Source organism: Leptodactylus fuscus, chromosome 2 (genome assembly GCF_031893055.1).
Source record: "Leptodactylus fuscus isolate aLepFus1 chromosome 2, aLepFus1.hap2, whole genome shotgun sequence".
NCBI lineage: Eukaryota > Metazoa > Chordata > Amphibia > Anura > Leptodactylidae > Leptodactylus > Leptodactylus fuscus.
Genome location: NC_134266.1, coordinates 236,528,508 through 236,556,203, shown reverse-complemented (window position 1 = coordinate 236,556,203; position 27,696 = coordinate 236,528,508). Strand labels below are relative to the sequence as shown.

General features: G+C 40.8%; 1 protein-coding gene across 1 annotated transcript in view; it reads right to left on the bottom strand.

Moving 5' to 3' along the window:
• Positions 1 to 727: 727 nt before the first annotated feature.
• The window catches only part of LARP4 (La ribonucleoprotein 4), a 34,949-nt gene continuing 7,980 nt past the window's right edge, over positions 728 to 27,696 (bottom strand). The window contains exons 2-16 of the mRNA XM_075265867.1: positions 25,768 to 25,912; positions 23,629 to 23,790; positions 21,696 to 21,783; positions 21,203 to 21,339; positions 20,657 to 20,760; positions 13,582 to 13,692; positions 13,338 to 13,391; positions 11,590 to 11,802; positions 9,620 to 9,720; positions 8,468 to 8,695; positions 8,193 to 8,241; positions 7,110 to 7,268; positions 6,499 to 6,641; positions 4,934 to 5,096; positions 728 to 4,141 (exon numbers count right to left, since the gene is read on the bottom strand). Coding sequence (XP_075121968.1) covers positions 3,806 to 4,141; positions 4,934 to 5,096; positions 6,499 to 6,641; positions 7,110 to 7,268; positions 8,193 to 8,241; positions 8,468 to 8,695; positions 9,620 to 9,720; positions 11,590 to 11,802; positions 13,338 to 13,391; positions 13,582 to 13,692; positions 20,657 to 20,760; positions 21,203 to 21,339; positions 21,696 to 21,783; positions 23,629 to 23,790; positions 25,768 to 25,912 — 2,193 coding nt within the window. The 3' untranslated portion in view covers positions 728 to 3,805. The remainder of the gene's footprint in view (positions 4,142 to 4,933; positions 5,097 to 6,498; positions 6,642 to 7,109; positions 7,269 to 8,192; positions 8,242 to 8,467; positions 8,696 to 9,619; positions 9,721 to 11,589; positions 11,803 to 13,337; positions 13,392 to 13,581; positions 13,693 to 20,656; positions 20,761 to 21,202; positions 21,340 to 21,695; positions 21,784 to 23,628; positions 23,791 to 25,767; positions 25,913 to 27,696) is intronic.

The following is a 27,696-nucleotide window of genomic DNA, read 5'->3' as shown; positions in this document are numbered from 1 at the left end:
AGGAGAATAGCCTTTCTTAAGGCTATTCCAACGTGTCAACGACAAAAAATTTTTTTTAATGGTAGAATCCCTTTAAAGCTGACCGCCGGGTTTCCGTCGCCTATCCAGTTTCGCTGGGGCCTTAAGACAGAAAGCCGGCGGAATGCACACAAACACAAGTGTGAATGCCCCCTGAGGTGTTATTTATCCTACAGTAAGATATTATAGTGCTTACTTCACGGGGTACAGATAGGGTCTGGGATCCAGGAAGTCAGCAGACACTAAACCTGACCAGTGAGGTGGCTTTGCCCACACTAATTTGGGTTGCCTCAGGTCAGGTCACATTGCTATAGTGACCTGATTGACAAAGTGACGTGGAGGGGCGTAGGGGCACAACTGACTATATCGGGCCAGGCCATGGAGACAGCGCGCTTCACTTTACTGACTGGAGGGACATTTTTGTGTATCTCCCAGCACCATTAACCAAGCAATAATTAGTTTTGTAGCCTGATATTCTACCTATCACCAGAATTAGTGGAGCAGCACCTATTAAAGGATGAGAAGAGCTCAAGTTGGTGGCAGTGGTGAAAGGTCCTCTAATGTGCCTTGTATACTGAATTGGGGAAGAGCAGCTGCAGCCGTAAGTTAAGAAAAATATATTCAGAAAACATCTAATGGAATATAAAATTCTGTAAGTCTTGTGAGGTCACATTAAAAATGTACACCTTGAAGGAAGTTATACCACAGACCATACCCTTTGAATCAGCTTTATTCTTCTAAATCTGGTATTTCAATAATTCTTAGCACCTTGGCAATGTCCAGAATAGTACACAAACACACAGATACATTTAAAGCATGAAACCTACTTTACAATTTTGAATTAGGACGATAAACTGGAACAAATGGAGGGAAACATGTAGGTTTTATTTTGACTAAAAAGTCCCAAAACTGACAAAATGCCAAGGCAAGTTAGAATGACCAGGTACAAGGTTGGAGATACATTTTCTCACAGTTCAGCCTATACGTTTAGTTTCGGGTACAATTTAGTTTTTGTAACACAAGTAGATTTATAAGTGTCAGAAGATGAGTTTCTTGGGACAAAAAAAAAAAAAAAAAAAAAAAAAAAAAAAAAATTCATTTTCCAAATTCAAGACAAATTGTTTCTTGATCGTCAAAACACAAAAACTGAAAACTTTATGGTACCACAGTAAAAGGAAGCCCTGACGACAATATACAGAACAAAAAAAGTTGCATCATTGAAGTATCACACTTGTGTAAATATTCTAGAATAAAATTCAAATGAAACGGAGGGAAAAATTAAAAAAAAAAATTAGGACAAATAAAATGTATAAAATCAAAAAGCAGTTACTCTACCATAGGGCAGTTTCCACAGACAGCTCAAAAATTTCACACATCACGATTGCCAGCGAGTTGGGTTATCGGGTGAAACCATTATCTTTTTGCAGCGATACAGTTTACGGCCTGGTTAAAGTGAAGCATCAAATCACAATCTCCAGCATGTTAGTTATAGAAGGAATGTTATACCACACCATTCTAGATGTTGCTTATATGCGTTACAGTTTGCAATGTTAAATGGCAGGATCAGTACTCTGAATAGAAGCTGAAGCAAATTTTTAAGCTTCCATGTGGAAGCAGAAAAAAAAAAAAAAAAAAAATTCCAAAATGACTCAAAATGCAAAACAAAATCACAACCCTGTAAATGATTATTTTTGGAATATGCTCATTAATGGGACTAGGCAAGGTTTTTTTGCTATGACACAAGCTATAAGCAGTTATATCAGATATTGATTAAAATGATACAGAACTGAATACAGAGACAACGGCAGCAGTCGAAATCGGAATTTCAGAATAAAGAATATGTTTCAGTTAGCAGCCAGCCTAGAAAGCCATGTGCTTCGAATGCAACATACTGCACCTATAGTTTAGATTTGAGAGATTTTCACAGCCTTGATTTATTTGATAGCCCCAGTCCACATACAAGGGCGAAAAAAAAAAAAAAAACAAAGAAAAAAAAACCTCACAAGGGCAACTAATTATTTTGCACCGAAAATTCAAATAAATACTTTGTAATGGAGCAGAGTCTTATGTAGCGCCTTATACCGAAAGCCAAAACTTTCACACATATCGGCATTTCTGTACATGAGCTATAAGTCTGAAGGGAAAAAAAAATATCCTATACACAACACAAGAGCATCCTTTCAATTTCACATATTAAATCAACTTACATAAGAAGATTTCTGCAAGTCACAATCAATGATAATTTATTTTACATCTAGAAAAAAAAAATATATAGTACAATTAAGAAATACTCAAGTCCTACTCCCGTAAGAATAGGATTAAATGCACTGCATTCACATTTTCCAGATTTGGACTAGAAGATTTAAAAAAAAAAAAAAAAAAAGATGGAACCTGTTCCAGTGATTAATGAGAAAACAGGTCCCACCGCGTCTTTGTAACTAGCACGACATGGGTGCCCATAAGTCAATCTCAGTAGACATGCAGGATGTCCCTGTGCAGACCCCCGAGGTCCGCAATACAAAAATAGCAGTGAATGGTGCAATCGAGATAGGACTCCGAGAAAAAAAAAAAAAAAAAAAAAACTACACACAAAAACTGAAAGAACTAAATTTGTACAAAAGGGATATAATGTGATGAAAAGACTATGAAACAAAGGACAGGGCGAGTCAAACAGATTTGTACAATTTTGGATAATTTATAGAAGAAAAAAAATTGTTGATATAAAACTAGCTGAGTTGTGATGACTTCTATCATAAGCCTTTTTCTGAAGGCTATGAGGGTGGGGGAAAAAAAAAACTTCACAAATGTCGGTGGGAGAGATTGCATCAGTTTACTAGAAGTCTCTGTAAAACCCCCACAGGCTTGTTGTGGATACAGAATAATGAGCTTGAATCAGTCCAGTGAGAATATTGGATATCAGATCAGTTATGCATAGCCCTTTCTTAAAGACGACGTACATATACAACGCATGGATTCACGGATTAACACAGCTAATGTGAAAACCATGCTCGATACTGACGACAAACGAGAAGAAAAAAAAAAATCGTACATATGAAAGAAAAAAAAAAAAAAACTTGGATTACAGACACGCATGCCTTTGCTATAGCTAAGCGTTTGTTATCTACCAAAAAATTTCTGGCTTGATAGGTAAACGGCTTCAAAAGAAATTTTAGTAAGGTCAAAAGACAAACTAAATTTCAAGCTAATAGACATGACGATAGCTGTACATTCAGTTTTAGAATCTGTGACAAAACAGCATCTGGCCACAGTTACGTAACACACTGACCACACACTGCATCTTTTTTTTTTTTTCCACTTCAAGGCCAAAATGGCATACATAGACTACCAGCAAAGCCTTAAATAGATTAAAAAAATTAATTTTAAATTTCTATTTTTTTTGTACATTTTTTTTGTTAAACAGTTCTATTTCTCAAAAATATTTTCTTTTCCCCCTCATCGACGGGAGGGTCTTCTAAGGTTTATGCCACAACCCTGAAAATGATATATAGCAGGTAACTTCTGCAACATAAAAAAACCCCCACAGATATGACCCTGCCACACCCCCTCCCCCAAAACATAGTTTAAAAAATTCCTACATTTTTATATGTTTGTTTTTTTTATCACATCATTTTTTTGTTGTTTTTTTACCACCTCAAATACAAATCTGAGATGGAAGTTGGGTTCCATTATGCCCTCTTTATACAAAGTTCTCATACACGATGACAATCGCCATAGAAGTCTCTCTCTTTTGACGTCATCAGTCTGATTTGATGGAGACACAAAGTTTTTACTTTGGTGATCTTGGTGGCACATATTGCTCCTTGCCATTACGCCGTGTTGCTCCCTGAGGTGAAGACCTGCGTCCAAACTGGCGTCTCTGTTCCCTGATTTTTCCAGCCCCACCTCGTGGGGTTCCATTGCTTCGGTGACCAGGAGACTCTTTTACTTTTCCTTCAACCTTCTCATGGGGTTTTTCAGAAGCTTTTTCTGAAACAGAAGTTTCTTCATTTTTGGCAGGTGGTGCTATATTTGTACGGAGCTCACGAAGTGGCTGAACTGGAGCAGGCGTGGGCTCCTTGGGAGGCCTTTGACATACCTCAGCATAACTAAGTTTTCGTGGTTCCTTGAAACAAAAACACAATTGTAATAGTGAGCAAACATTAGAGAAAGTCTGAGTGACAGAATCTAATACAGATATTTCAGTATAGATTCGAGTGGATTATCCATCGAGCAAATAACATTTTTTAACCACTTCAGGACTACACCACTTTTCCTTGGGGGGGGGGGGGGGGGACTACAAACAAACCAATGAGCAACAAATAATGAACATAGGGGATGGCCGTTTAATACCATACTACTGCTAAGGTCAAAGCCGTGTTTTTGACTGACTGACTAATAATCCTGGGTAACTGTCGTCGTCCTAATTAATTAGGCTGAGTGCCAGGAGTAAGGAAATGACACCAGACACACTATGTTGGTATTAGTTCCTCTCTCAACCAAGAAGGAAATACTGATGCACTTTTATTAAAGCAACGTGGGATTAAATAATAGCAGAGAAAGGAAGAGAGAACAGCAATGTAAGTTTTCGTATTCATTCCTGATTGGTATGGGACATCACAATCAAACAGAAAAAGTTTAAGCAGTTCCATATATAGCTAGCTACTCCCGGTCCTGTGTGGTAACCTTGGGGAGCTGTCTTCTGGCAGCAAGCCAAGCATTTGTTTTTCTTGCACCCATCCTGGATACAGGTGCCATCTTATCATATAATATTATACCAATTTCAAGCATAAGCAACTATATCTAGCATTCAGCTTTTAAGGATAAGAATGTTTTTCATACATTACATGATTATAACCTTCACATTACTATAGACTATATTTGAGAACAAGGACTGAACACTTAACCTATACCCTACCTGTGTACTCTGAGCAGGAGAGGCGTTCCCCACGGGTGCAGTGATAGCAGGTTTAGTTGGTTTCACAGAACCAGAACTGCACACTGGCAGCACTGCCGAGGTCTGACTTGCAACATCTTTGTGACAAGAATTTTCTGGAGGTTTTTTCTCAGTGATGGGGTTGCTAAGGAGGAACAAAGGAAGCAACAAATTAAATAATGGAGAGGAACGCTACACTTTAGGATTGTCCTTTGCAGCACTGGATACCTTCTCATAGCCCTCAGATCTCATAATCTTGCAGTCATTGGAAGAACACTGCAGAGAAAATTCTGGCCCAAAATAAATAGAAAACTAAAATAAGTGGAAAAATAAAAAAAAATAAAAGGGGGGGTGAATTCAGAAGAAAAAAAAAATAAAAAATAATAATAATAATAAATAATAATAATAATAATAATAAAAAGCACAGAATAATGTCTGCAGGTCCTTTACCCTCTAAGCGCGATACTTAATCATCACAGGGCTATAAGAATTCAATAAGACTTGAGCTGCCGATATACTTGGATGAAACTTACATTAGCCACATACATAGGCATGCTCAAGACTGGGGAGTCGATAGGCCAAAAGTACAGCTCCTCCAATTCATAAAAAAAAAAAAAGTCTAGTGACTGAATTCTACTGACAGTGAATTTGCATCTAATCCAGTAATAATTGTATAATTAAAAATAATTAGATTTTAAAGGTCTGAGTCAGTGACTTCGGCCCACTCCAGCACAGGCTGGGGTCCAGAGAAAAAGCTGCAAAGTCTATCAATTTTAATCTCACAGAGCTCAGGTTAAGAAAAGCCAACAATAACTTTCCAATCTTATTTTACCAATTCACTGATTCTCCTGTGCAGATACTTCCTTGATACCCCCCCTCCCCCGGCCAGTCTCATGTCAACACAACATGGCTGGAGGTGATTGGGCTAAGATCTAGCTGCAGCGGTGACCTCTGCGGTAGTGATACCTACTACAGTCATTGAATGGCTGCAAAGGACACACATCGATGACTCGTCAGAGGATTAGCCAAATTAAAAAAAAAATAACGGGTAGGGGTCTGGGATAAGATTGGAGAAGTATCACTCTTCTATTTATAAAATCGTAAGCCGTATGTATCAAACATTCATAGAATTAAAAAAAAATGGATAAAGTAAACCGGATAAATAGCAGGATTATCTGCTCAGCTATGGAAAATCAGATAAATATTGTATAAATCGCACCAGACAACGGCTTACATGCCTTGCTCCATATTTACTGTTTGTGGACACCTTTTTCACCTTGTCTGACAAGGGAATGTGGCTCAGCAGAAATGAAGGGCAAATGATCGGACGCGGGGTGCGGCATGTGAAGCAACATTGTGTACTAGAGCCAACAAGTAAAGCCTCACCATGTAAATATGCACCAAGTGTATCCTCCAGCATCAGTCACTAGGATAAGGTGTACAGTGTAAATCTGCTCCATTGTAAATAAATTATGCAACTAGATATTGTTGTTGCTGAACTAACAACTAGAACATTGACATCAGACTCCAGTATACTGGCGGCGTACCTTGGCTGTGGTGGGGGTGGAGGAGGCGGAGTAACAGCTCGGGTCGTATTCTGCGTTGAGCTTGGGACAATGGGCTGCACTGGAGTTTTTGCAGGTTCTTCCTGAGCAGGATTGGTCAAGCTTGGAGGCGATTCCTTATTATCCTAAATGAATATAGAATATGACAGGAATGATCAAAAATACTCTGAACAAAATAAAACTACTTTTCTATTAAGTATTTCCATTAGTTCTGCAGGCCTTGATTTATTTTTGGATCTTATGTGAAGCATACTGTACTTGATATCTGGTCAAGAGACAAGTTAACACACAAGACTGACGGCAGAATAAGACCAAGTGGCTGGTCTGCCCTGGTGCCATTTTAGTTGTGTGTATTGTTCGCGGCAGAAAAAAAAAAAAGTCAGGCCTCATTCACATGGCATTATTCTGCATAAGTATTGGAAAGTCAAAAACAAGAGTGGATGCAAAGACACAAATAAAATTCTTTCCTTTATACTCTCTCTAGCCTGCATTGTCAATTTAGCACAAACACACGGATCCTGAGCAGAATACTTCCATGTGAACATTCCCTTAAAGACAACTTTGAGCATACATTTTCTTCTTCTGAGACTCACTTTTTCTTTGCAGATTCCTTTAACAACATCAGACATCCTGCTTTCGAGCACAGGCTCCCCGGGTGTGCTCACGACACTTCCAGGCAACGGAGGGAAATTAGATGCGAGCAAGTCAAACTTTGGTGTCTGTGCTATTTCTTCCATTGTAGTGAGTGGTCGCTGAAACAAAGCAAAGGCAGCACATTGCATCGTGTACATGTATTACTGGATTCATCCATACAAGCATATAGTCACAGCCCTCAGATCTCATAATCTTGCGATCATTGAGAAGACCAAGCATACCAGGGCCTGAGCAAAGAGGGACAGCGATAAGAGAGAGATCAGATGGAAAGAAAAGTGAGAAAAGAATGAAAATGTGAAAAAAAAAGAGAAGCTCAGACCCCGAATGCCAGCCCTATTCCCTCTAAGCGCGATACTTGATCATCACTGGGCCACATACAGTAGTATCAGACTTGCAATGTGAAAGCCATTCAAGACCTAAACCTAAAACCCCATTCATTGTAGAAAAAATAATATCTAATATCATGATCTATCCTTTAAATCAACCTGTGGCCTAAAAATATTATCTATACATACACTTGCTGATTACGGTAATTGGCAAAATGTGGATAAAATGCTTCAATGCAGGAACATGTTCACAAATAAAAATGTTAAGCTTAATTTTGTCAATTAAAATCTGCCTAAAACTTTAGCATAGTGTTGTACATAAGCAAAACCTTAGTATATAAAGAATTACTCAAATTGGGGGAATTGCTCAAATTCACCAGGGCTTACAAAGTTGCCTTTGCAGTGCTGGTATAAGGCTACGGCCCTACGTTGCGGAAATGCAACTTTTTTGGTTGCTGATTTTTTTGAGCCAAAGCCAAGAATGGCTATAAAAGGAAAGTAATATATATAGGAAGTTCTTCACCTTTTACCTACTGCTCATTCACTCCTGGCTTTGGCTCAAGAAACTACAAAAAAAAAAAGAAAAAAAAAAAAAGCTGCATTTCCGCAACATGGGGCTTTAACGTAAGTTAGGATTTTCCAGAAGTCTAATAAACTAAGGATGAAGGGAAAAAGAAAAACAAATTAAACACTTACAGAAAGGCGATCATCATCTCTTCTTCTTCTACCTCTGAAGACGTTTCTCCTGCAAATTATAGAAAATCTGAGCACTTGCAATGCAAAGTTGCACAATTTTTTAAGGTAAAAAAAAAACAAAAAAAACCCAAAACAGGTAAGCTTTCATTTCCCTCAGCGCATAGCAACTGATTTTTTATTTTTTGGCCTGTCACCCAAATCTGAAAAACTTGTACCGAGTCCCAAACATCACTAAAATTAAAAAATAAATAAAAAGAAATGAAAGTGCAACAAACCTTCCCCGAATGGCACCATCTGTACCATTCTGATCTATATGTAAAGATTGCGAGTCCTTAGAAAACACATCCTGATGTCCAGTTAAAGAGGAGATGTGCCGATCGGATGAGAAGGGGCGAGAGCTGGGTCTATTTACATGGATATCCGCTAATGGTACAGGAGCTGTACTACCACCCTCAGCAGTTCTATCTGAAGAGTTTGTAGACGATCGAAATTGAGGCTTCACACTATAAGAAGACAGGAAGGCTTAGTTATATCCGAACTCTGCAAGGTACAATAGACAAAGCAGCTCGCTATAGGGAAACCGTATTTAGGCTGCTCATAACAGCACAGAATGCATCTAAGGTGCTATTCACACCCCGAACGGAAACCTATGTGCTTAAACAAGTGGTTGTTTAAGGAAACTCATGGACCCCATAGACTATAACGGGGTCGGTGTGGTTTCTGCACGAAACATGCGGATAGATCAGTATTAAACTAAACGGATCCATTTGTCAGTTTTCTTGAATACAGAAACGTAGTATAACACACTTGTGTCAGTGTCAAAAAAGCAATGACTTTTTTTTTTAAAAGTAACATTGATCTCATCCTCAAACACTTATAATGCAAATGCATTTACCATCACTTGGCTACAACCCATGTGGACGTATTGTACAGAGCAGGGATTCTAGGGCACAGCACGTATACAATAGTCACAGCGGTAACTCGCACTGCGCGGAAAGCAGCAACAAATGGCTTCTATCCACGCAAGCAAAAATTACTGCAGACACTGGAAATTAGTGCAGTGTCCGCTCCCTGACCCCACTATTGCCTGTGCTACTGCCCTTAAATGACCCTACAACTTAACTCTGTCATTTCCAAGCGAGAACCTAGCCGCACCATTCCAGAAAGCTTTCATCAGACAGATTTACACAAAAGGTGGCATTGCTACAACACGCTCCTTTTGTTTAGTACAGCTGAATTTCAATCCTCTTTGCGGATGTAGAACTGGCCCTTTCCAGTAAAGCCGGGATCTACTCAAAATAATTCCGATAAAAAATGTATTTAAGCACATGGTGCGCTGCACAATGCTCACATACAGAGATCGATTAGCATAGGGGCAAGTATAACAAGGGAATAGGGAGGTTACAACATGCAGAGATTGTACCTACCGGTTTCTATGGAAAGGTCGCCCTATACTTAAAGCAGCATTTGTTTTGTAAGATCCTGAAGAATTAAAACCATTAACATAGCCACCATTTGGGAACGGAGCCTGCAGAGGAAGAAGAGGAGGGAGAAAAAAAAAACAAAAAAGGAAAATATTACAAATATATTGTAGAATCTCTGTATATAGAGAGTCAGAAATGTAATTTATCTTATACAATATTACAAGGTTTCTTATGCTTTGAGTTATTGATTTAATTTGAAGCTTTTGGAAAAGTTATTGACCATTTAAGAAGGTCGCTTGTTGACAAAAAGAGGGTTGTAAATCTTTGTATGGGTAAGGTACTTCTATTTCATATTTTGGCTCAGAGCGCTGCCTTCTTCATTTGATGTTACGTCATCCTGTCTGCTAGTCATATGGACTGCTTTCCTGCAAGCTACAACCACTTAGACCATTAGACAAACACACAAAGTGAGAAGCAATTTTAAACATGCCGGGAAAAAGAAAATCTAATTTGTCGCAAAATTCTCAAACAACGAGAGCTATGATGTTAGCCAGAAGTCAACAGACTTCTCCTCAAGCGGAGCTGAGGAGGATTGAGCAAGCTAGGCATCCAGCGGCTCTTAGAGCAGCCAATACACCAGAGCAAGCGGATCATCGACGCCAACAACACGCTCATTATATGGCATCCCTGCGAGCTAATGAGATGCTGCAACAATCACGGGCACGACACGAGGAACAAGTTCAGTGGCAGGCCAGCTTGAGAGCTGTCAAAACGCCAGAGCATGCGAACCATCGACAGCAGAAATTTGCTGAACATAAGCGGGACATCGACGCCAACAACACGCAGATGTAGTCATGGACAGAAGCTAGTTTGAAGGAAAAAAAAAAAAAAAATGAAACTGTTACTCTTTAATGATGATACTAAAACATTCAAGAAAAAAGGAACATTGTTGCCAGTGTAACAGATCAACGCACTCATTTCTTTACCAGAAACCGTTTTCATGAATCTCTAAGTGTTAGGGAAACAAATCTTGGGACTCTAAATAAAGCAGCGTAGGTCATGGACCAAACGGAGAATCAACAGCAATGCAGTACAGTAAAGTCTTCTGCAAAATCCACATGTTACATGTAGATATCCCCTCATTGTACAGCAACAGGCAAGTCCATTCACAAATCAGGGAGAAGGGAAAAAATAAATTGCAAAGCCCAAATCCAGAGCATTGGTATAGAGATTTTAAATCCCATTCACATGACTTGCGCTTTACGTAAAGGGGTGCTCCGCAGTAAGCTCTTCACAAATTGCACAGTAACCCCTCTAATACAAAAGTAGTAACATCAGCAGGGTAACCTGTAAACAGAGGATTGGAGCTGCAGCCACTGGAGACATGAGCCCGGGTAGAGCAAGGTTCTTTTTTTTTTTTTTTTTTTTTTTATGTTTATGGGTCCTTCAGCAGCGCTATGAAGTAACAAGATTACAACTCAGAACACCCCTTTTACTTGCTGATTTTCTGCATCTACTTCACAGCTAATCGGCTGCATGTGAACACAGCTTGAATAAGGTCAAGAGAAAGCTGAAAGTTCATGTTGTCTAGCACGTTTTTTTGTTTTTTTTTCTAAAGATTTTAAACAAAGTTGCCTGGTGGAGAATACATTGAGAAACATAAAGGAATGGAAGCTAGTACAAACACTATAGCTCAGATATAAAACATAGGACATTTGGCCCTCAGATCTCATAATCTCACAATCACAGAGATGGTCCAACGTTCATTAACAGAGAAGAAAAACCTTTAAGCCATCAGGGACCAGAAATGGAGGCCATTGCTGGTGTCTGAGGAGTTTACAGATAAACATAATAAAATGTGCGATTAATTCTCAGGTAAATGAACGTAAACCGTATTCTCTCAAGGCGCTTCTTGTCATCACTGGGCCAGGTGAATAATATCACCTTGTTCTTTGACATCTATGGTCACTTACCAGTGGTGTTTCAAAGTAAGGTGCTGGGTTTGGAGACCATGTCTGAGGCACGAGGTTATAGAGTGAATACTGTTGATGAGGATTATATACAGGCTGCATAAAGAGTGGAGAATGAAACTGTGCTTGTGTCTGAACGGGCTGACTGTACACACTGGAGTCCACCGTTCGATATCCATTCTTTGCAAAGAATGTGTTGATGGCTTTTATCCTTGCCTGGAAGGAGGGATACAAAAAAGAAAAATAAGAGCCATGTCTGGAGCCTCAACATTAAACTAAGTAGTTAGCAGAAAAGTAAAAGGTTTATCACCCAGATTTGTTAGATAAGTCTTATTAATACTGTAGACTGAGAAGAGGATTGCATAAGGTGGCTGCAGACGGATAACTTCCTCTTATACTGGCAGCGCCCGGCCAATCTATCTCCTGAATGTAGTGCTGAGTCACATCGTATCTTCTGCTTGCTAGGAATACACAGCCTAACAACCCCTGGGACTGTCAGGCAGCCCGGCCGTAACAACCACAACATCTAAGAGCTTGAGGATCTTTAGATGGAGGCACCACTGCCGCTGAATATACTAGAACATGACAAGACGACTTGGGAAGACTTAAATTAGATTGCCTTCAAAAATGTCATGAGTTTTGGTCGCTGGGGGCTCGGAGCACAGAAATACCCTCTGATGGCTAAGGCAAAGGTGCAGAAGAATACCGTGGCTATTCAGCTCAGCCATCAGCTTTCGGAAAGAAAGGATTCATAGCAAGTCCACAGAGTTTCTTGGTGCTCATACAATGCTTGCTAAGTAGAACGTATAGGGCAGAGTGCTCAACTCCGCTATTTGCACCTGGAACCCAAACCAATCACAACTTTTGGCACAGCACTACGACATGTCAGAAGTTTGAGAAAATAGGACCCTTTAAATAGGCACCAACTTCGCAGACACGTGAAGCTGGACCAAAATGGAATGCCTTGGTTAAAAATTGTTGCAGTTTTCAGCTTAAAAACCTCTAAAATTCCTGCCACTAAGTGTCTCCTTCCCTCCTAATTGGGCAACACTACCTGTTACTAAGGCAAGTCCATCTTTAGAAACCAACAAACTCAAAGAGAGGAACATGGGACGTAAAGTGGGGAGCTCTGTCTTCACAGCCTCTGCATGTTTCCACACAGCTTTCCATGCCTGTACCCTACACAGAGGAGTCTGCGGCTTCTCACGGATAACAGTCAGTAAGGAGCCTACTTACATCTAACTAGCGGCTTGTGTAATTGTTGATAGGCAGTTAGACAGCAAGAAACTTTCCTTATTGTGCTCAGATCTCTCTATGTCAGTGATTTTGTTTTTAGCTGCATAATAACCTAGATTTGCAGTCCACTATCCCAAGATCTCCTATATTATGGTCACTTTAGCTTTTCTCACCCATTTGTTAACCATTTTACAGTTATTCCTGGCAGAATTAGGGGTAAAGAAAGCAGTATAATAACGGATGGGAAAGGGGGCAGACTTTCTTCTTGTACACACCCACAGCCAGAAAGGCAAAATGTGCTGCAGCCACAATGAGGCCTTCAGCAGCAGAAAATCTTAATAGACATCACATGTGAAGGATTACACAGCCAGAGAATCGGCGGCTTAGAAACCATGTGGATATTTCAACTTTTAAGGAAAATTCAGATCCTCTTTAAAAACAAACTAGTAACCTAAACAAGAATAGATCTGTAAAAGAATATGAAACAATAGAGACAATGGAGGAGGTATTCTTACCATTATTGGCTTGTCCTGAAATGTTTTAACTTCTTCCCTTAAATATTTAAAAGCCTGAGAGAATGAGAATAGTTACAAGAAATTACTATACACAAAGAATAGGCCAGAATATTTTAACATTAAATTTTTTTATTTTTTTTTTAGCTTATTTTTTCGACAAATGTATTTAACTAGACATTTCTACTAAATGTATTGCGACATGAACAAAAAAAAAAAAAAAAAAAAAAGTAAAGCCCCAACTCACCTGTTGTGCATCAGTGTCAGACTGGAATGTAACATACCAGTTATTGTTGTGAGCAAACTCACAACTTATCACTTTTGGACAGTTTTCACTATCAAATAGTGCTTTCACCTCCTATAAGACACCAAGGAAAGGTATAAGATGTGAGATTTAGATACAATTCACGCTACACTCCCAGCTATGTCACTGTGCTTTTCTGCATATGAATATTAAAGGAATTCTATTATTGGGGAAACTAATTTTTACCTTTTATATGTTAATCCTCCCAGCAGTTTTTGAATTAGCCTGCTTTTATTGATATGCTAATTAGCCAGCACGGAGAACTCCAGAAGTTCTGAGCACCACTTGTGTGATGTGTGTAACCAGGGGGAAGTGAGAGCAGGGAAGGCTGAGGAGTCAGCAGCAGCTGCAAGAAAATTCTGCTGCACACACTGGCATGAAAAAGGTGCAAGTGTGTGCAGCAGAATTTTCATGAAATTGATGTGGGGGTTGAAGGGCCCTATATCTGCTAAGCACCACATCTGAACGAACTTTGAGTGTGCGGTACCATTGTTTTTCTTATCAGCAGCAGCCTTTCCTGCTCTCACACATCACGCAGTGCTCAGTGAACATCCCGAGTGCTCCGTGCTGGCTAATTCAATAAAAGATAAGATAAAAGCTGGCTAATTCAAAAACAGCTGAGAGGATTCACAAACAAAAGGTATGTGTGGAATAGCCTTTCTAAATGCTATGCAAGTATATGCTTAGTTAAAAATTAGTTTTCCCAACGATAGAATCCCTTTAAAGGATTATGAGAGGCAAATGCATCGCACTATGGTATTGAACACCCAACCCTCAGTGCACCGAATTTGCAAATTTCTACATATTTTTCACAAAATCTACAAAAATGATACACATAACAGACATTTGGTTTATCACTATTACAGTATGTGCTCTTTAACCACATGAGGACCGCCGTACGTAAATTTACGGCCTCATGTGCTGGTACCTAAAGACCGGACTATTGCCGAAATACGTCCGGCCTTTAGGTACCTTTCTGGCGGGGGGAGGGGTGCGGGGGGGACAGGGGTTAGGTGTTACTAACACCTAACCCCTTCCTCCATAACGTCCAGTCGGAACTGAGTCCGACTGGAAGTTTTAACCCTTTCGATCGCGCCGTGAAACATCACGGCGCGATCGAAAGGCATCCGCCGACAATTAAATCAGATCGGCACCCCCCGCGGCGAGATCGGAGGGTGCCGATAGCAGTAAAAGGTAGTCTGGGGTCTGGCCAGTGACCCCAGACTGCCCGAAGCCCCCACATACCTGGTGATCCTGCCAGGACCTTCTGATGTCAGGCTGTGCGTCTACACAGCCTGACATCCTGCTACGGAATGCCATGTGGGACACCTGCATGCTGTGTCTCACATGGCATTCTATATCAGCAAAGTATTGCTGATTGAAGTGTCCTAAATGGACACATGAAAAAGTAAAAAAAAATGTAAAAAAAATAAAATGAAGTGTATGAAAAAAATTAATAAAGTTATAAAGCCCAAAAATCCCTTTTTCTCAATGGAAAATGAATTATATAAAAAAAGAACTCAAAAGTAATAAAAACAATGCATATTTGGTATTGTCGCGTCCGTAACAATCTGTACAATAAAACTGAAATAATATTTAATGTACACGGCGAACGCCGGAAAAAAAAAAACGGAAAAAACTCGCCGGAAGTAATGATTTTTCGCCATCTCACCATACAAAATATGCTATAAAAAGTGATCAAAAAGTCATATGCATCCGACAACAGTACCAATAAAAAGCGCAGGTTGTCCCGCAAAAAATAAGCCCTCAACCAACTCTGTCAACCGAAAAATAAAAATGTTACGCCTCTTAGAAGATGCGATGCAAAAAACATTGATTTATGTCCCCAAATGTGTTTTTCCTCTGCAGAACTAGTAACACATAAAAAAATACTATAAATGAGGTATCGCCGTAACCGTACCGACCCGCAGAATAAAGGGAACATGTTACTTATACTGTACGCTGCATGGCGCAAAATTAAAAAAGTAAAACTCAATGCCAGGATTGATTATTTTTTTTTAAAATCCAGCAAAAAAGGGTTAATAAAATGTATTCAATAAGATGTAGACACCCAAAAATGGTGTCATTACGAAATGCATCTCATCCCGCAAAGAATAAGCCCTTATATGGCCACGTCACCAGAAACATAAAGAAAATATAGCATCTCACAATGTGAAGACAAAAACCCTCAAAAATCGCCAAATTATTAGAACACAACTGGGTGCGTCATGTAGGGAATATATAAGCTGTGTGAGCGGATATCAGGGGACACCCCAGATTTACAGCTTATGAGGGAACAGACACCAGAAGTGACCCCTAAAGTGACCCCCAGAGTGACTCCCCCAATCATAGGAGCTACGGGGACATAGTAGGGAATTTGGTGTTTGCAATGTCCTCCGCACAGCTTATATATTCCCTCTTCGCCATCCGCTGTGCAGTCACGTCCGGGATACTAATACTCACTACACCCCCTGATAAATTCTTTGAGGGGTGCAGTTTTCAAAATGGGGTCACTCCTGGTACCCCATGGAATCCACTTTTCTGGTACCTTACAGGCTCTACAAACATGACATGGCGTCCAGATACCAAACATCTGAATCTGTGCTCCAAAAGCCGCATAGCGCTCCTTCCCTTCTGCACCCTGCTGTACGTCCAAACTGCAGTTTATGACACATGTATGACACATGTATGACACTGGTGTACCCCCGGATAACGGACATAATGTCATATGTGGGTATAAACTGATACTAGGGCACAGCCGGACACAGAAGGGAAGAAGGGTCATTTGGTTTTTGGAGCACAGACGGTTTGGTTTTTGGATGCCATGACACTTTTGTAGAGCTGAAACGCCAGTAATTTGGAATCCCCTGATAAATTACCTTATTTTGGAAACTACACCCCTGAAGGATTTATCCAGGGGTACAGACAGCATTTTTAACCCCCAAGTGTTGCTATAACTTTATATATATAACTATAACTGTAGTGGATTGTGAGAGGTGAAAATGACCATTTTTCCAGGAATACGTCCTTTCAGTGCGTAATATGTTGTGCCCACCTTGTATCAGAGATGAACGCTCTAAAAGCTGTTGTGCCTGGGATACCCGTTTAACAGTTTTTGGAGTGTCTCTGCTGACATAAGTCGGGCACAACATGTTGCACACTGAAATGGCAAATCTGTAAAATTTTCATTTTTAACTTCTCTATCAGTTGCGATTTCATTTCTGGAAACTAAATAAATGCAACACTCAAGGGTTAAAAATTCTCGCTACACCACTTGATAAATCCCATCAGTGGGGTAGTGTCCAAAATAGGGTGACATGTCTGCGGATTCCACTTTATTGGCAATTCAGGGGCTTTGCAAAAGTGGCATGGTGTGCTCCAAAAACCAATATAGCGCTCCTTTCCTTCTGTCCCCGGCTGTACCCAAACAGCCATTTCTACCCACATATGGCATTAAGTACGTTATCCGGGGTACACCAGTGTCATACATGTGGGCATACACTGCTATTTGGGTACCCAGCAGGGTGCAGATGTGAAGGAGCAATATGTGCTTTTGGAGTGAAGATTTAGATTCTTCGTTTTTGGACACCACGTCACATTTGCAGAGACCCTAAAATTGCCCCTACAAAATGGGGTCACTTCTTGGTGAATTCCAGTTTACTGGAACCTCCAGGGCTCTGCAAAAACATCATGGCGCCCAGAGGGTCCCTCTAAATCTGTACCCCAAAAGCTAAAACGCACAGTGTTCCTTCCCTTCTGAGCCCTGCTGTGTGCCCAAGCAGCAGTTTACACCCACATATATAATTTTTTGACCCCCGGGATGGCCCACTTAATAGTTTTAGGAGTGCAGGTCTCTGACAACACAAAGTGGGTGCAACGTATTGGGCACCGAAATGGCATATTTTTAAAAATTTCAATTTTCATTTTGTACATTAATTTTTGGGAAGCATTTTAGGCTCAAAATGATAATACCCCTTGATACATTCCTTGACAGGTGTAGTTTCTAAAATGGGGTCACTTTTGAGGGGTTTCCATTGTATTGATACTTTAGGGGCTCTGCAAATGCGACATGGCACCTCAAAACTATTCCAGCAATATATGCCCTCCAAAATCCAAATAGCGCTCTTTCCATTCTGAGCCCCACCATGTACCCATACAGCAGATTTTGGCCACATATGGGGTATTGCCGTGTTCAGAAGAAATTGTGTAACAAACTGTGGGGGGCTTTTAATTCTTAAACTATTTGCAAAATTAAAACTATGGCGCTAAATGGACGATTTATTGGGAAAAAAAGTAATTTTTCATTTTCACGTCCCAATGTTAATAAAATCTGTGAAACACCTGTGAGGCCAAAATACTCACTCTACCCCTAGACAAATTCTATGAGGGGTGTAGTTTCCAAAATGGGGTCACTTATAGGGGGTTTCCACTGTATTGATACTTTAGGGGCTCTGCAAATGCGACATGGGACCTGAAAAATATTCCAGCAAAATCTGCCCTCCAAAAGCCAAATAGCCCTCTTTCCATTCTGAGCCCCGCCATGTTCCCATACAGCAGATTATGACCACATATGGGGCATTTCTGTGTTCAGCAGAATTTGTGTAACGAAGGGAGCTTTTTCTCCTTTATCCTCTTGTGAAAATTAAAAATTTGGGGCTAAATTGACAGTTTGTTGGAAAAAAAGTAATTTTTCATTTTCATGGCCCAATGTTAATAAAATCTGTGAAACAGCTGTAGGGTCAAAATGCTCACTCTACCCTTTAATATGTTCTGTGGGGGGTATAGTTTCCCAAATGGGGTCACTTTTAGGGGGTTTCCACTGTATTGGTTCTCTAGGGGCTCTGCTAATGCGACATGGCACCTAAAAATAATTCCAGCAAAATCTGCCATCCAAAAGCCAAATAGCGCTCCTTCCATTCTGAGCCCCGCCATGTTCCCATACAGCAGATTATAGCCACATATGGGGTATTGCCGTGTTCAGGAGAAATTGTTTAACAAACTGTGGGGGGCTTTTACTCCTTTATCCCCTTGTGAAAATGAAAACTTTGGAGATAAAGTGACATTTTAGTAATTTTTCATTTACACATCCCAATGTTAGTAAAATCTGTGAAACAACTGTAGGGTCTAAATGCTGACTATACCGCTTGATGAATTCTGTGAGGGGTGTGGATTCTAAAATGGGGTCACTTTTGGGGGGTTTCCATTGTTTTGGTACTCTAGGGTCTCTGCAAATAAGGGATGGCGCTGAAAATTATTCCAGCAAAATCTGCTGTTCACACACCCAGTGTCGCTCCTTCCCTTCCATGCACTGCTGTGTGCCCAAAAATCAGTTTACACCCACATGTGGGGTATTTCTGTGCACGGGAGAAATTGCACAATAAACTGTCAGATGCATTTTCTCCTTCAACCCTTTGTGAATGTGTTAATTTTGGGTCTAAATGAATGTATTAGTGAAAAAAAATGAAATGTCTAAATTTCACTGCCATATTATTTTTATTCTTATGAAATGCTTAAAGGGTTAACAAACATCCCAAATGCTGTTTTGAATAATTTGAGGGGTGCAGTTTTGAAAATGGGGTAATTTATGGGGGTTTCTATTATACAGGCCTTTATAATTACTTTCAGAACTGAAGTGGTCCCTAAAAAATTGGTTTGGAGAATTTTCTTGTAAATCTGGAAAATTGCTGTTACACTTGTAAGCCTTGTGACGTCCAAAATAAATTAAAAGACAATCAAAATATGATGCCAATATAAAGCAGAGATATGGGAGATAATATTTATTCATGTATTTGGATGGTATGACTATCTGCCTGAAAAGCAGATATTTCACATTTTGAAAATTGCAATTTTTTTCAAATTTCCATCAAATTTCCTAGTTTTTTTATAAATAAATGCAAAAATATTGATTAGTGTTTACCACTAACATGAAGTATAATGTGTTACAAGAAAACAATCTCAAATTCATTTGTGTAAGTTAAAGCGTCTCAAAGTTATTGCCATTTAAAGTGACACATGTCAGTTTTGAAAAAAGAGGCCTGGTCTTTAACATACTTTTGGGCCTGGTCCTTAACCGGTTAACAGGGAGGTAGTGGGATGTATTTGGGGAATGTGGTAGACTAACAAAAGGGAAGGTCACGGCTAAAGTTCAAGATTAAATGCACTTTGAGTACAAGTGCTAAAATGTCTTAATTTTAACTTTTTTTTTTTTTTAATGTAGATTGTGAGCCCCATAAGTACATTTTTTTCCCCTATCAGTATGTCTTTGTAAAATGGGAGGAAATTCACGCAAAAACAGTGAGAACATAAACTCCTTGCAGATGTTGTTCCGGGCAGGATTCGAACCCAGGACTCCGATGCTGCAAGGCTGCAGTGCTAACCACTGAGTCACTGTGTTGCCCCTCCTAATTTTAACCTTTTTACAATCTGAAACAAATTAAAAAAAAAAAACCTACATCAATAAGTACTCCAGTATGTTTTTTGTCTTTTGCTTTATTGTCAGCATACGTGCTCCCTTCTGGAGCACTGTCCTCCTCTCTAAACCTAATGCACAGACTTTCCTGTACGAACAGTTGGTCAAACTCACAATAAAGGTCTATCAGAGACTCAGTCTACTCCAATAACCCAGCATTGATTGTTTGACTGCCTGCTCATACAGGAAATACTGTGTGCATCACAGAAGTGAATCAGCGCCCTGCAAGGGAGCACATAACTTCACAATAAATCCGTCAGCAAGCTACAGTATTTAGTAACATTACACTACATACAAGCTTCATTTCAAATGAAGGATTTAAATCAAGAAAGATACTGGAGCACTTATTAAATATTCTTGATGGTGCAGACTAAACACGGAAGAAAGCCAAGGTGAACTAGATAGGATAAGAGGTAACCCCCCACCCCCCAAAGAATATTTGAGTGCAACATGACAAGTTGCTAGGTTATTTCTGTACAAGTAGGTACTATATAACATTAGAAGGACACATTGATATTAACAGTTTGAGTCCATAAGAAGGTACTTTACCTCCACAGGAGTAGTTTCTGGGATTTCCCGCAGAATTATTATACATCGTTTATGGTTTGGTCTCACTTTCTCTCCTTTTTCATCAACTTGTACCACAGGAGTAGCTAGAACACAAATATAACTGGTCAGACTATGAGAAGCCAGTAATTCTTATCTCACAAAGCACAAAAAAGGGGGCATTCACACTTATGCCCCTGTGCACCCTGTAGGTCAGGCCTTGCGTCTGGCCAAAAAATAAAAAACATTTCCCTGCGGAGAGGCTACATACGGACACCGCCGAGAAGCAGTCCCCTATGCAGTTTCTCTGGGGAATAGGATGGAGACTTGGTGGGCGGACACTGGCGGGTGTGAATGGCCTCTAAGTGAAATAATTGAAAACTAAAAACAGAGGGCCTAACCAGCTATTTGTAGGTGTTCAGTGTAGATCAAAAGGCGACTCACAAATCCAAATATTCCATACTCAAGATACCACAACCCCTGAGCAGAGAGAAGTGGTCATTTAGAAAGTAAACTTATACAGACAGTGAATAAGATTTTACTACTTACAACGTAGAACTTCAACAATCAGGTCCATATCAGTGGTAAGTTTCTTTATTCCTTCCATGTTCGCTATCGTCCATATTGGTACAAACTGATCACTATCCATTTGCGACATCAAGTACAAATCTTTAGATAGGTTCTCCCTGCAGCCATGGTAATAAATAATTAGAACATTTTCAATATTTTACATGTATTATGGCATATTAAAAGGGTTATCCCCATTTTATAAAGTGATGATATAACTTTAGACCTCTAAACCTTACCGCATATACCCATCATTCCTGAGAATAAAGGCCCTCACAGGAACAGGGGCCCAGGCCACACAGCTATACCAGGGAGCTGCCTCCCGGTCAGCACAGCAGCTCCCTAAACACCAGGTGAAGGCGAAGCAGCACTAGGGCTCCTTCATTCTCAGGGTCATTAGGAGGCGGCCCAGGGTTCAGTCTCTCGCTGATTAAACGATAAAACATAGCAAAACTTTGGATACAGGTATGCATACCTTGAGAAGCAAAATTCTAATTGTTTCTTCAAACATTCTTTAAGATCCTCTGCAGAAACAGCTTCTGGAACAGTAGAAGTGCTTTCACCTTCATGGACAGAAATTAAAATGTCACTTCAGACTAACATTCAGTTTCAACACCAAAGGGCTATGCCAGTGTCTATATTAAAGACAGGCTATAGAAATAGAAAAATCAACAGAAGGTTATGGCTCACCAGAATAAACAGATCATGAAAGAACAGCACTAAAGTCATGGTCACACATGGTCTATTCAATGTGTATCCATACCCAAAATCCTCAAATGTACAGCAGGATGCAAGCGGTGTATTATAAATACCCACACACTCTCCAGTGCAATGAAAAAAGAAGCACAGATCTCACAAGTGGCACAAAGTATTAAAACAAAAAAACAACTCAATTACCTTCCAAACTGAAGCCCAGTTCACATCTGCCTTCGCTATTCTGGTCGGAGAGTCCGCTTGGGAACCCCCCAAACGGAATACCGAACGCATTGACAAGTGGTGAGCAATGAAAGAACACAGACTAATGGTATCCGTGTGCGTATTCAGCGCGGTGTCCACACGGAACATGCGGAGAGAAAAGTACTTTAAGAATTATTTTCCTCTCCACATGATTTACGCAGACACCTTACGGAAAACACACAGACCCATTATAGTCTATGGGGTCCATGTGCTTTCATTGCTCACCACTTGTCAATGCATTCAGTACTCCGTTCAGGGGGTCCCCAAGCGGACTCCTCGAACTGAATACTGATCGCAGATGTGAACCAGGCCTAAGGTTCTCTTTTAGTCCATTGGTAACCTAGTTTCTAACCAGCTTTTTGTGACCATCACAGCACAACAGCAGGCTGACCAGAAGCATATGGCTGTATCAAACTTTAACTAGATGCAATGGTGACATTACCGTAAAGGACATTGCCCAAAGCAATAAGCCATATGCAATGAAGACAGCAGGAGGCAAACACCCAGGTGCTCAGCACAGCCGTAACACAGACTCACTTAAGAGGCAAACACATTAAAAGGGGTTGTGCCATTAACACCTTACACCACATCCATAAGAAAGGGAACAAGTTGTAGATCAGTGGATGCCCAGCCAAATGGAGCCTCCCTGATGAAGAGATTGGGAGGGAATCTTAATACCTTAGCCTGAATGGAGCAGCAGTCACGTTGCCACTCCATCCATTGTTATGGGATTGTTGAAGAGGCAGAATACATTGGTAAGATATCTCCATCAGAGTGGAATTGAGAGACATGGCACCTCTGGAGAGATTTATACAAGGCTGCAAGCGACCCTGAGTTAGTGGAGATGGGGTTATTTACAACTTGTCCCCTACCCATGGAACATTGCACGGATATTCACGTTACAGTGACTATCAGTGTTACAAAATTCAGAAATAAAGGGGTCTTCTAAAATGTATCCCTTAAAGGGAGTGCATCATTGGCTAGATATCTTTACATAGGCTATTCTAGGCACACCTATCAATCATTGATCCTTGCAGCTGTTTTTTTAATTAACCCGTTTTCTTGATATGCAAATTATTCTTCAGCAACCACTGGAAGCGTTATCCCTGTTTCCTGAGCACAGCTACATGTTGATGGACTTTCAATGAGAACAAAGCATTTATATCACTATAGATAGACTGTATGCTAATATTTGGGTAACACCTGCTGCATTGAAGGGATCCTCTGTAAAGAGAAGGCGCGGGAGGTGTTACCAGAACATTAGCATACATTCTAATACATTTTGTTAAAGGCTATGTAAAGATACACTTATTTAAAAAACGATCTAGCCAATGAGATTCCCTTTAAAGAATAACCATTGCCTAAGAATCGAGCACTACTTTAAAGCAGGAAAAAAAATTAAACTAAAACAGGAACAAATACGAGCCACCCACGTTCAATTATAGATTTACCTGAAACCTCAAACATTTGGTATCCAAGTTCGTCCTGTACTAGTAAGTCCATTCCATTTGCTGCTGCTTCCTCTAACTGAAGGCCATTCCTATTCACTTCCAAAGAGGGGGAATACATTACGTCAAAGGGTTTACAAGTTTCACTCAGACTTTCTAAATTGCCTGGATTAAAAAGAAAAAACAAGGTATCTTACAGTACAAAATAAAAATCTAAAACAGCATTTCTACAAGTATATGACCATAACAAACTAATGACAATACACCTATCAAATACCTCTGAGGGTATGTTCATGGGGTGTTTTTTTTGCAGGCGTATTTTGACATGGAATCTGCCTCAAAATAGCCTCCCCATTCATTTTAATGGGAGTCCCTCGCTTTTCTTCCCCACGCTAGCGATTTTTTTTTCCAGCTAGCGTGAAAAAGAAGCGACATGTCGTGTGAACATACCCCAAGTCTGATGGGTTTGGCAGAAGTGTCAATTTTAAAGAGGACCTTTCACCATATCCGGGCACAGGCAGTGTTATATACTGCCGGAAAGCTGACAGTGCGCTGAATTCAGCGCACTGTCGGCTTTCCCGATCTGTGCCCGGTGTGAAGAGCTTACGGTCCGGTACCGTAGCTCTTCTATGGTCAGAAGGGCGTTTCTAACAGTCAGAGACATCCTTCTGCATCTCGGCGACAATCGCGCTGTACTGTGGAGCGGGGATGGAGCGCTGTACTCCCTCTGCTCACACTGCTCGTCCATAGACAAGTATTATCAGGGAGGGAGGGGGCGTTCCTCCCCGCTCACACAGCACAGCGCGATAGGCGCCGCGAGGCAGAAGGACGTCTCTGACTGAGTGTCAGAAACGCATTTCTGACCATAGAAGAGCTACGGTACCGGGACCATAAGCTCTTCACACCGGGCACAGATCAGGAAAGCCGACAGTGTGCTGAATTCAGCGCACTGTCAGCTTTCCGGCAGTATATAACACTGCCTGTGCCCGGATATGGTGAAAGGTCCTCTTTAAGCATGTTCATCAGCCATTTTAGCCCTCCAACTCTTAAAGAGGACCTTTCACCACCAGGGGCACGTGCGGTGTAATACAGCGCACTAAAGGTTTTCCCGTTCTGTGCCGCTACCGTAGCTCTTCACTGTCAGAAGGGCGGTTCTGACAGTCAGGAACACCCTTCCTCAGAGCAGTGTCTATAGCCCTGTACTGAGAGAGCTGGATGGAACGCCTACCTCCCGTCCTGATAGCACGCGTCCATAGACTGTTACTGGAGGGGCGGGGGTTAACGCTCTCTCTCATAGTACAGCACAATAGACACTGCTGTGAGGAAGGGCGTTCTTAACTGACTGTCAGTAACGCCCTTCTGACAGTGAAGAGCTATGGTACCGGTACAGATAACTCTGTACTGGGGGCACAGAACAGGAAAACAGATTGTGCGCTGAATTCAGCGCACTGTCTGCATTCTAGCGGTGTATTACATCACATGTGCCTCAGATAGTGAAAGATCCTCTCTAATTTTCTGTTTTTGGAAAGCACAATGACAACCCCCCAAAAAAGCAGTCTCCCCCTGAAAAGGTACCTCATTTAACCCTACATTTCCACATACAGATGCTCCTGGAAAGTGGCCAAAAATAAGCCTCGATCTGGCACATCTCTGCATCCCATTTGCCCTTTTTTTAAAAAAAAAAATATTTTTTTTACGATCAGTGGACCTAAGTGGGACAGGGCAGGGTCACTCCATTCTACCAGATTTACTATAACCCTGACTAGAGTAGATCTATGACCAGGCACTTGAATTACTATGGGGCTGGAGCCTCTTGGTTATTGTAGAGAGTTGTGCGCCTGCCATCGAATGAATTAAGACTGGCGTAAGCATCCTCCAGTCTTGAGAAATTCCTTCTTTGTGTTTCTTCCCTATTACAACAGAAATACTATACAAATAAACCCTAGCACCACAGTGTTAGTGTTAAAGCTCGAGTTGCTGTAGATTCCACACTAGGTCAGAGATTTTTTTCACTATGTGGATGGTAAACACTTAGTTGTAGAGGAATCTGCAAAGTATTTCCTTAGCGGACATACTTAGAGGAGCCCGGTGATGGTGACACTATCTAAAACACATTTATTTCATCAGTACAACTAGACCAACCTTCTGCGTGTGGTTCTGTTGTGGCCACTGCCTCATCCCAAGACTCCTCTGTGCCATTGACCGTTTCAGAAACTTCAGTGTTTCCTTGCGGGATTTCTTGCCATACTTTTGCATTAGGATTCAAACCTGCACCTTTAGACGCCACCTAAAAAACAAAAAATCCTTACATTCAGACAAATATAAAGATTTTATTACAAAACTGCAGAATAGACAGGAATAGGAGACCTGGCCGGAGTTTGGTGGCCCTGGCTCACAGCCCCAACACCGATCTGGGAAAACCATGGTTCTGTGCATGAGCCATAGAGATGAATGATTCCATGTGCATATTGGGGGGTGGGGGTGTATTTGGGGCCTTGTAGCTACACCTCCTTAGCATAGGTCTTGAAATCAGATCAAACCCCTCACCATACAGATTATTTTTGAGCACAATATATGGACCTAGCAGCAGACAGCACTGTACACTTTGCAGTGGCCATTATGCACCACTGCTGCTAAGCCTTCAGTACACTGGGTAGTGGCCATTCTGCACCACTGCTGCTCAGCCCCCATTACACTGGGTAGTGCGATTCTGCACCACTGCTGCTCAGACCCCAGTAAATTCGGTCGTGGCCATTCTGCACCATGATGCTCAGGACACTGGGTAGTGACCAATCTGTACTACTGCTGCTCAGCCCCAGTACACTGGGTAGTGGCCATTCTGTACCACTGCTGCTTAGCTCCCCTTTGACTGTAAATAAGCTGCCCACTAAATTTGTATCAGCTAGTCCTCAGTTCTGGATGACTGTCTATGCAGATGAAAATGTAGGATATCCATTCAATTAAGGGGGCTTTCAGTGATTCCGGCAACTGAATTGCACCGGAAACCTGATTTTGGGGTGGTTTTTCAGTGGCCTGCAGGGAAACACTGGTGGTAATTCTGTAGCGTGTCTGTCCTTGTGGTTTGTGGCTTTCAAAGAAAAGAAAAAAAAAAATCAAGTGGATATAAGAAAATTTGTAATAAATCTTCTCAGAAGAAAATGCTCCTATAACAAAGTTTCTTGAATTGTCCATTTACAAAAATAATTTGAAATGACAGTTCCTCTAACTGGCCCCACGCTGCAGATTTTGTTGCGGTTTTTTGATCTGAAGAAAAGACTGGCTACAAATGGAAAGGGAAATATATAGAAAGCGCTTTTATTGCTACCTTGTGCTGAATCCACTAATGGCTTTGGCTCAAAAAACTGCAACAACAAAAAAAAAAAAAAAAAAAAAAAAAAAAAAAAAAAAGGAAAGCTGCGTTTCCGCACAGGAAAAAAGAAGCCAGCTGCCCTCTCTTCAGGCAGATTTTGAGGCTGATTCACCTCCCTTCAGACTAGGCCCATTCCTTTGGACCTAATCCGGAGCGGAAGGCCGCGACGGAATGTGTTCATGCAGAACCCTGTGTGAACCTGCCCAAAGAAAACCTTTCAGCACCTCCAACAAGTTCAGCTCTTGCATAATTTATTAGGCGCTGCTCCACTGACTGGCACAGTTGGAATTTTTACTCTAGCCCCCACCATGCCCTTCTCACACCAAAGAGCTGAAATAGAACATCAGGCAGCAAAACTACCTGCACCTGTTGTTCAACACCGTTGAAGGATAAAGAAAAAAAATTAAATTGCGCAATAATCACTGGAGTAGTGCCTATACACAGAGCTAGAATTGATGGAGGTGGTGAAAGGACCTCTTTAAAGGCATAATTATCCCATGGTACCCATTCATTTTCTATAAGACGCCTGGCACATTGTAAAACTGCCAATTATTTCATAAGCGCCTTCATGTATACCCCACCCCCTGCACATATACAGTACCAGGAAGTAAAACTTCTAAAGCCGCTCCCCAAATATTGCATCTGATCTCATGTGAAAGCTGAGAATACAAGCTTATTATAGCGCAGCCTGTAGAAGGTCA